The sequence below is a fragment of the Hyperolius riggenbachi genome, chromosome 9 (assembly GCF_040937935.1).
Source record: "Hyperolius riggenbachi isolate aHypRig1 chromosome 9, aHypRig1.pri, whole genome shotgun sequence".
NCBI lineage: Eukaryota > Metazoa > Chordata > Amphibia > Anura > Hyperoliidae > Hyperolius > Hyperolius riggenbachi.
The window spans coordinates 128706066-128716729 of NC_090654.1; the positions used below are offsets into that span (position 1 = coordinate 128706066).

At 41.6% G+C, this 10664-nt stretch overlaps 1 protein-coding gene across 4 annotated transcripts in view; it reads left to right on the forward strand.

The window, feature by feature from the left end:
- Positions 1–10271, forward strand: part of NTRK1 (neurotrophic receptor tyrosine kinase 1) — a 184803-nt gene extending 174532 nt beyond the window's left edge. For all 4 annotated transcript variants that reach the window (XM_068253493.1, XM_068253494.1, XM_068253496.1 and 1 more), the window contains exon 17: positions 6219–10271. In XM_068253493.1, coding sequence (XP_068109594.1) covers positions 6219–6404 — 186 coding nt within the window. In that variant the 3' untranslated portion in view covers positions 6405–10271. The remainder of the gene's footprint in view (positions 1–6218) is intronic.
- The last annotated feature ends 393 nt before the right edge of the window (positions 10272–10664 follow it).

Sequence of the window (10664 nt, forward strand, 5' to 3'; positions counted from 1 at the left end):
CTCTCTCTCTCTCTCTCTCTCTCTCTCTCTCTCTCTCTCTCAAATGGTGAGGATGAGGTACAAGTAACAAGGAGAGGCACAGAAAACTTGCATTGCTCTTGTGCCTGAGGAAGTCACCTCACTTGGCATCATGGGCGGACCGGGCCTGGATGAAAGGAGAGTACATGTACAGAATACACAGCCAGGCATAGGCAGATATTTTCAGGGCAGAAGAATCAGAAATAGATTTGGGGTAGTTTGTGGTTGATTGGACATGTTAAGATTTCACTCACTTTTTAAAACTTACTTTACAAAAAAAGTATTCTATAATTTCTGTTCAGTGGCCGCGTATAAAAATAAAAGACTTTAAAATTCCACTCTGTAGACTAGTTTCCCTGAATGTACCTAAATATGGTTACAGACTGCTGACATGGGCACACATCTGTTCCCCAAAACGTCTGGTTGATGGGAACCATTCCTCCCCACATGCTCCTGCCAAGAAAGCTTTCTCCTTATATAAGAAATGTTCTGATTTTAATTTTTTCCAATGCTGAATGGAGGTAATTGAATTGTTCTGCCCTGCGGGTCCTGTAAGTGACCTTCTCAGGAATCGGAGAAGATAATGAACTTAGGAGACACCCAGATAAGAGGTACTTTACTCCATCAAGACGGATCCGGTTACTGCCAGCCCGGGGCGCCTTGGCCGGGACCGCAGGGAAATTTGCAAATGCAACATTATTTATTTTTGACAACTAATTTTATTTACAGGTACTTGAGACTGTTACTTGCACTTAGTGACGACGACCCGTTCTTGTCCAGGAGCTGGTCGCTCTGAAGGAAGGGCATCGGATATGGAAATTAAGCTGAGATGTGAATATACTAGAATTATGTTTCTTTCCTGTCTTAAAGTGGACCTAAATTGAAATATTTCAAAGTGCCCTTGATCCACTAAATATGCAACCATAAAGTGCAGATCCAAAGAAATATTGTACAGTCCTAGCCCCAATAACCTGCTACCCTAATCCTCAAACTCATACATACATCTCACAACATTAAGGTACACAGGAAAAGCTGATATGGGATAGGAAGTTTGACTTGCTGGGATTTCATGGCAAAATACCTGTAACAGGTTCTCCATAGTTATAAGAATGATGTACTACTGTGGTCTAAGGGCAGGACGTGTTGCAGTGTACAGAGGAGACATCCTCAGAGTTTTGTACTATGCGGTTTTAAACCTGGATGTTTGTGAGTAGCGCTTCTTTGTCTACTGTTCTTAAAAGGTTTTATGCTACAGAAGCTATTTTAGGTTTCAGTGGTGCCTGATGTGTTTATGGTGAAGTACTACAGAACATTGTTTGGGGGATGCACAGCGTACTGGGACTGTGCATACATGCGCTGGTTGCTGTCTGTGGCTTGGGCAGCCATTAAATAAGGTGAGCACGGTCCCTATAGGTTCTGGGTGCACATGAGACGCTGAGGTGGCCCCCCTAAAACTGTTAGGAGACACAGTGATTACATTTCAGGCGTTTGGGAGATCCCACTAATATTTTTAGAAGCAAGTTACGCTATAGACTGTATTTCTGTTTTTATTGTATGTGTATGAGGATCATCACTAAACTGCCAAGGAGTCGGAAAACCATTGGATAGTTATCAGGCTGAGTGAGCTGTATGTGGGTCTGGGCAGCCATATCGCAAGGTGAGAGAGGTCCCTAAGGGTGGTGGATTGCACAAAGGAGGTGAAGCAGTAAAAAAAAAACACACGGGAGACTTATGGTGGAAGACATCTTTGCCATACAAGTCTGTGCGATTATCTGTTTCTACTTGTTTCTGTTTTTCTCTGAGGTGTACTGAAGTGGAAGACGTAGCAGAATTAATTCATATGATTGTTGCTGTGGACTTTTATTAGTGGACTGTTATGACAGGTTATGTATTTTATTATAAGGCAGCGCATGGTTCTGTTGGATTAATTTACTACTGTACATTGAAGAGAGTGCTGCAGGATGTGTTCCTGAACCAACCAGGATCTATTCCTAACCACATCTTATAACAACTATATATAACCAGGGCTGGATATGTACTCTTTACCGCCCTAGGCCACTGTCACCAGCTGCCCCCCTTCAGTATAGTTAGCGAAATTAAACCTCCCCCTTCCCTCTCGTATAGGTAGCCTGATGACCCCCCCAGTATAGGTAGCCAGATGACTCCTCCCCCTTTCTCTCCAGTATAGGTAGACAGATGACCCCTCCCCTTCCCTCTAGTATACGTAGCCATATGACTCCTCCCATCTCCCTCCAGTGTAGGTAGCCAGATGACTCACTTAATCCCTCCTTTTCTCACCCCCTTTCTGTATAGGTAGCCAGCTCGCCTTAACACTGCAGACGCCATCAGTGTCACTCATTTCTCCGCTTGTCTCAAGTGCCGAAGATTCCTCTTCCCCTCTGTCTCCAATGCTTCCCAAGCCCATAGCTGCCCGCCACAATGCAAACATGCACAGAGAGCAAGGTGGCTGCTGCACAGACGGCTAGCAGCAGAGTACCGTGGTCAGGTGTTCACCTGATCTCTCTGCATGGCAGCAATTGCAAGCTTGCAAATGATGCACCAGTTTAGCCTGCTGCTTTGGTGCCCCTTATCCTGTTGTGCCCTAGGCCATGGCCTAGGAGGCCTTGGCCTAAATCCGGCCTTGTACATAACTATTCACAAGAGAAATAAAAATGAAACTGAAACTGAAGGGTCCCAGCAAATACAGAGGTTTAAAATTTCCCTAAGGGTCCTCTCACACTGTTACAATGTGGTTGCAGTGTGATTTGGGACCCAAAAAGTCGCATTGCACGTTATAGTCGCGGTGCGACCTTAGAAAAAAAATAACATACAACTTTCGGTGCATTTCCAGGATTACCGCAAAAGTTGCACGGTAATGCACTGCGGGTTGGGCGTTACTTCTGCAGTACCCAGAGCACTTCCGTTGCATCGCCCGCATCCAGTGTGCCATGTATCGATGACTTTAATGGCCACTGCAGCAAGCTGCAGTGGGGAAGAGTACCGTGACTCAACTCACCGCAGTAAGTGTAAAAGGGGCCTAACCTGGAAGTGTCACACTCTGTCTACTTCAAGTGTGTAGTGGACAGAGTTGGTACGTAGTGGAAGGAGTAGGAGAATGCAGACACAAGATAAACGCAAGCCTGAGCTTTTGGAGCGGTGTCAGAGCTTAGAGCCATGGTAGAGACCAGAGTGATCTTTGTTTTTGAAAGTTCCCTTTCAGACACCAGTGAAATAAAGGAGGACACTGCTGAGCTATCCACAGTGGTGGCAGTCTGGCAGATGACAAGACATGCTGAGACATCCAATGTGTAGGCAAAAGGGTGGGGTGAAGCGTACAGTCAAAAATGGCGTGGGGAAAAAATGGCGCACAGTGATAAATCTTTTAAAACGGTATTTATAGTTTTAAGGATATGCAGTAACTTTATTTAAAACGCTATTTATCGTTGGTCTGACCCCCGCCCCTCATGTCCTGCGGTGTCCCCCGGTTCCTGTCTGCCTCCCCCGCCCCCCCTCGCACGTCCAATTTTGTCTCCCATTGATTTCATCTCTGCCCCGGACTGGAGTGTAATGCTACAACAGTCCTACCTAAGCAGATCTTACGAACAGCTGGTGGATGTATCTGCTCGCTGCCGCTGATGACTTTCTGATGCACCAATCACGCTGGGGGCGCTGCTCCAGAACTGCCAATCACCGCTGCTCATGTCTCTGCTCCGTCTGCTAATTGGACGCGATGGTCTCGGAGGCGGGAGCATTGGGTCCAATTAGCAGACGGAGCAGAGAAATGAGCAGCGGTGATTGGCAATTCGGGAGCAGCGCCCCCAGCGTGATTGGTGCATCAGAAAGTCTTCAGCGGCAGCGAGCAGATACATCCACCAGCTGTTCGTAAGATCTGCTTAGGTAGGACTGTTGTAGCATTACACTCCAGTCCGGGGCAGAGATGAAATCAATGGGAGACAAAATTGGACGTGCGAGGGGGGGCGGGGGAGGCAGACAGGAACCGGGGGACACCGCAGGACATGAGGGGCGGGGGTCAGACCAACGATAAATAGCGTTTTTAAATAAAGTTACTGCATATCCTTAAAACTATAAATACCGTTTTAAAAGATTTATCACTGTGCGCCATTTTTTCCCCACGCCATATTTTCCTGACCCGGGGGTGAAGGCACCCAAAATATATCGGTGTTAAAACCTTAAAAAAATAACATGTAAATGAGAGAAAATACAGACACCAGGTGAACTGGAAAATATTTATTTTAAAAATTGACAACGTGTTTCACGGTTCATGCCCCGCTTTCTCAGGTCAATACAAAAAATGCCTTAGCAGCATAAGGAGTAGAGTGTAGGTGCCGCTACTCAATTGTAGCATAAAGGTGCCTACACTCTACTCTTTATGTTGCTAAGACATTTTTTTTGTATTGACCCGAGGAAGTGGACCATGACCCGCGAAATGAGTTGTCAATTATTTGTATGAATATTTTTCTAGTTGAACTGGTGCCTGTATCTTCTGGAAAGGTAAGTGATTACCATTCATTTACTCATTATGTTTTAAAGTTTTACACCCTTCTATCAGTCAGCTCTCCTTTGGCAGTAATAGCTTTACAGTTTTTTCTGGAAAGTGTATTGAACAGGAGAGAGACTGTCCAGTATCCGGCAGGACCTGGAGCACCAAGCGGGGATGGTGTATTCCCCGCAGGTTTATATGGTGGTTGCAGGAAGGAACTGCAACCCACCTTTGTGTGTATATAATCAAATATACTTTTGTCCTGCTGTACCCAACGATACTACACCACTGAGCTCCTGTCCTGGTCTCTCTACTTCTTGTTTAGGTGCTCTTTGCCCCTACAAGTACCACCAAACCCCTTCTACAATGTGTAAACAGAAGAGGAAGATGGGTTCTCCTTTTCTCTTAGCACTTGCATTCCATGCACTGCCTCTCACGTAACATTAGAGACAGACCTTTAAAATATAATATCCACTATGCACAGTACTGCAAAGCTTTAGTCCGTGCTGCATATCATTCTTTCTAAATTGCAGCTAATGTAGTGGCTGGGAGTGGAGTGGAGTATGTGATAGTTGTCAGCCAACCATATACTATAGACATTATACAACACATGATAACACAAACATGCATACAGTGTAATTCAATACTCCATTCACATCACAAACAATGAGAAAGGTATCCTGCTGAAATATGTTGCAAGAGCAATTTTGGTTTGCATAATGCACAGCAGCATTTCCCATGTATTGCATCCCACACATGTTGCACTGGCCGTGCATTGCAGTAACATACAGCCTCTGCCTTCCCCTAGTATGAACAAGCGCTACTGTAATGAAACTGTAACAGCCTGGAGAGGGATGGAGTTACTGTGACAGCTTCTGTATTTCAAACAGATCCATCTTCTGTAAGCTTATCTGTTTTCAATGCACAGTTTTCTCAAACAACCTTTAGTAGCCTGTGTGGTCTGCTTAGTATTAGTGTGACACGCCTGACAGTTCAGGCCAAGCTGCTGGAAGATTTCTGCCTGTCCTCTCCCGGCTGCTTACTTATTAGGCAGCCTGCGACACTCTGTGATGTGTTGTGTGGGGCCCTCAGTTTAGCAAAACTGATATGTACAATTGGCCTCTGAGTTATAGCTAGAGATGGTCAATAAGATGCAAATAATTCTGAGTGACTGTAATCTGAGTGTATGCAAATTTTTATGCAGCTTGAAAATGTGAGCTACTGCTGCTACGTTTGATTGGTCCATTTGCAAGCTGCTTAAATAAGCATAAAATTATCATAAAGATTTGCCTCAACTTGGGATTATTTGTATCTCATTCACCAACCCTAGATATCTATAAACATGTGCTATATAAATCCTTTACTTATAATCTGAGTATGATATACAGTCATGATTTGTACTTATATGCAAAGATTCAACTTATATTAAAATAGTTCATAATGTTTGGCGATCATTAGTGCAAACTGCAGCGAAGCGTGAACATGTGAAATAGAGCATGAATGAAAAATGATGTAGAGCTCATGTTACTGAGACCACCGGGTTTTCTTGTGGTGGGTTAAAAGGAATTATTTGGGAAAAGCCTTTTATGTTTCACTGAATGTTAGGTTACTGTCTGCACTTACTGAGTTTGTCTTTTTATAATAGTGAAATTGTTATTTTTTTTCCATTCAGCACTAAATAGTCTTTATTTTATTCTAGGCTATTGAGTGCATCACCCAAGGACGAGAACTAGAAAGGCCTAGGACCTGTCCCACCGAAGTATACACCATAATGCAAGGCTGCTGGCAGAGAGAGCCTCAGCAAAGGCTCAGCATTAAGGAGATCCACAACAAGCTACAAGCCCTCGTCAGGGCACCACCAGTTTACTTGGACATCCTACAGTAGAGTGGAGGACAAAAGAATTGAAAATAATAGTACCAAACCACTAGGAGCCAAAGCTTGAACCCTGCAAGACCATCAGTCAACTATGTATTCCACAAGCAGCTTTGTTAATATTTAGAGTCAAACAACTACGTTCTCCTAGCAAGGCAACCGCATTAAGGCTTAGACTGGATTTCTGCAAGTCTTCAGAAATGTTGCCCAGCTGGCATTGGGAAACGCTTGAAACTGGGTTAAGAGAACCCTTGGGAGACCATGATCATAATGTCACATATTTATTAAATTACTGTGCTGAAGAATTGATAGAGGCCTTTAAGATCCTCTAGTCCATTAAAGATTTCTGAAATTCAATTAACCATAGTACATTATTTGTTATATTCAAGAAAAAAAATGCTACAGAACTATAATATCAAGGTCATTAAATAAGCACACAAGGAAATGTGCACACTATACACAGCCATACAGTAATTCCATTGACAGAGGTGTTGTAATATAAGCACTAGCAGCAGAAGTTCCATTAACTGCCAAATGGGAAACTTTTAACCATACACGTAATACACATCAAGTGACATCAGCTATTTGCCTGTAACCTTGCAAACAAAAACAAAAACAAAAAAACTGAAGAAAAAGAATCTTTCTGCTGTCCAATTTCTGCTACAGATGGAACTAGAGAGTTTTCTAAAGCATGCTAGGTAAAGGTAACACACAGTAGCCTGTAACCCAACATCCAGGAAGCTCTGGACTGGTCCATAAAGATGTGCCTAAGAGTTATGAAGCCGTTCCTGTTGATTGTTTGCTGTATTTCTGCTGGTACATTCAACCATTGCAAATATAATTAAGCTTTTAGCCTTCAGAAAATTCCTGTTTTACACTTTATCTCACCAACGAAGTAACACTGGCTACAGATAGGGAAGTCAGGACAAGTTAAGCCTTCAAGCTGCTGTAAATATGTGTGAGTGGGATATAAATCTGAGATGTATTTTGTATATTTAGGGAGGTCTTCTGTAGCAGTGTGCTACAAATATGTCCACCATTAGCCAACACTTTTTATTTAGGCCAAAATGTAACTCTGAGGAAGGTTTATGAAAATGTAAGCTCCTCTGAGCTATGGAGAGCATGATACTTGATAAAGGATGCCTATAACCTGAACTTTTCATTTTATACATATATCCTATGTAAAGTGAATGAGATTTAACATGTCATCAGTGCATCAATGCATGTCTGTGGTCATACAGTCTGTCTGCCTTCAACCCATTGCTCAGCCTTGGTTTCTATCCTACTTTTGAAACTGCTCTGCTAACATGAATAATATTAAACTATGTTTAGGTTACTTGTAGATTACAGGGGTAATCATCATACAGCTTTCATGTTTATCCCAGCAAGACCTCAACAGGTACAACAGTTGGAGAAGGTGTTTGAGCACAGAATAACCATATAAACAAAATCAGGGCAACTGGAAGACTTCATGTTGAGCTCTGTGATTTGTTCCTCAGTTGATCTAAAGGTCCATACTCACAACGCGATTTTTGTGCAGCTTTTTAGCAACAAGAAATAGTTTTTTTGCGATATTGTATAACATCTTTTAATGACAATTTGTTAAACGAGGTTTACTGACTTTAATGTATACTCCACAAAACAATGCGTTTCACAGCTATGACCCGCTTCATCAGAAAAAATCAAGAAGTAACTCATACTAGCTCTGTATTAAGTAAAGTGCCTCCGATTACAGAGTTTGTTTCAGCTACTCCTTGAATTTGCTTGTTAAAGTGGGTCATACCATATGCTTTTGGAGTATACAAGAAAGTACTTTTTTGAAACTGACAATATTGAGTCATCAATTTTATTATATGTAGTAAATCTTGGTGTCTCTGTTTTACCAATTTTGCAAGTTTAGTCCAACCTTGGTGGAGGGGTGTTACCCCTTTTTCTTCTGATCTACAAATAACTACTTTTTAACCCAAGTGAGGTTGGGTCTAACCTCCCCACTTGCCTGTACAGTGGTTACCTTAGCCATAGCAACCTTTGTGAGTATAATTTCATGCAAAGTATTTCACAATTACATAACCATAACTATATACTACACTATTGTGGGCTCTCGATTTCCCCTTTTGTCTATTAGTAATCTGTTAGTATCACTGTACTATTTGTGGAGCAAGTTGTACAGCAGGGAAGAAGGGGAGGCCCCAGCTATAGTGCGGACAAGCTTTATGTCAGTAAACAGGCAACTGCTGGCTTGTGAAATCTCCTCATAGGAGCAGAATCAGTAACGCAATATATCTGAATTATTTATCAGGGGCTATTTCTACAGCTTTATGTGACTGTTATTAAGATATTTAAAAACAGATTTCTTTTAATTTGCTTTTAAGTATCTCCACATGGCAGATGCTTAGCTTTACAATTATGATTTTATTACTGTGCCTAAATGTCAGTTTTAAAGTATAAGTGCTTATGATGTACAGTTCGCTTTTTTCTTGTCATCTCCATTCCTGACCCTATGGGCTTGTTTGCTCACACCATGTATAGTATAATCGTGATATACCACCCCGCCCATAATGACTGACATTACTTAGGAATTGAAATATGATGTACCCACTAGAATGCTGCATTGATGTGTAATCTGTTGCTGCACTTTAATGCACATTTATGTCCACTGCTCTATTCTGTGTAATTAGTGAGGTCATCTGTATAGCACACAGTGTAGGAGGGTGTGTTATATTGTGAATGTAGCCTTAAAGGACACCCAAGGGAGCCAGAGCTGCAAAAACTGAGGCCATACAGTGGTGTGGGCATCAAAGCTGACACCACTGTGTCTGTCCCCTGCCAAAACGCTTCTTCTCGGCAGGGGACAGAAACAGCGGTAAGGGCCTGTTCCCTGCCCATTGTATGGCCTCAGTTTCTGAAGGTGTAATTGTCTTGGGTTCTAGACTAGTCCATTTTCCATTTTTTAGTATGGGGAATACTGTAAGCCTTTTAAACACTGTTTAAGTTTGAGGAGGAGACAGATGGTTGCATCAGCTGTGGTTATTACAAGGTGGCAATACGATTGTAGACACAGAAAACAAGTAGACCTCAGGTAGGACCATTCATTTATTTTCAGACGAATGAATGCAGAAGACAAGGCTGACTGAAATGTAGATTATAAGTGCATTTACCATTTGAAACCTGCCCACTCCAGATTTCTGGCTACCATAAACTGAAGAGGACCGAATAACACCAAATATTTTATGGTAAATGACTGGGTGGTATATTTTTAGTGAAATGGAACAAGAAACTGCATACATTGCAGGAAACTACAACATTTTACATTATATGAATTGTATTATGCAAGTATGCTATCTCTAAAGGCATGACGATTATAATCCACTGTGTACTTCCTGAGTAAGCTTTGTGTATACAGTTATGTTACAGTAAAGATCCATAAACTTTATTATAACAAAAGTGAGTTTAAACTGGTTGTAAAATTAGACTGAATGCTGGAAAATTGTTTCCTGTGCCAAAGTTAACCAGAACTCGATATTCACATACAACACAACTCTTCCTGTATCCTTGTGGTCCAGATACACATATATCATTATTGTTATGTTATTTAATTATATTGTAAGTTCCAATACCATCCTCTTTGTTGTCATGTGTGTTTTTTTATATGTCATGTGTGTTTTTTTTATATGTCTGTCTATTAATATTATTTAAAATAGATTGTAAGCTCTGTGGGCAGGAACCCATTGCCACTTTTTAGTCTATTCATGTCATGTCTGTAGCACTTAACTCTACATTGTTGGTGTATTTGGCAGTTTTTCAGTATTTACCTTGTTTTGTAAGGCAGCCCAAGGCCATTGGTGTGCAATGAAAATAAATGGTGGTAAGATATCACAAGCAGTTCCTGTCCGATTATTACAACAGATTCTCTATAACCAGGCTAAACAGTGGACTACAGTATATGCAGCGCATTAGAACTAGAAGACAAGAGTTTCTTCAGTGCAGCTTGAATTTGACTTGGTTTGGTTTAAGGGCTTTTTTGGCTGAACTGGCCCCAGCATTTATTATATTGTAGATCCTGAATTTGAACCTCATTGAAGTCAATAGGGAACAAATTCAGCTTGTTGATTTTGGTTTCTGGAGAGCAAAGACAGCAGTAAATAAAAGCAGCAGTCCATAAAAATGAGAAAGGAAGACCACTAAATGCCTCAGGAACATTGTTGTTATACATTTTCATTAACCATATTTTTCAGACTATAAGACACACTTTTTCTCCCCTAAAAGTGGGGG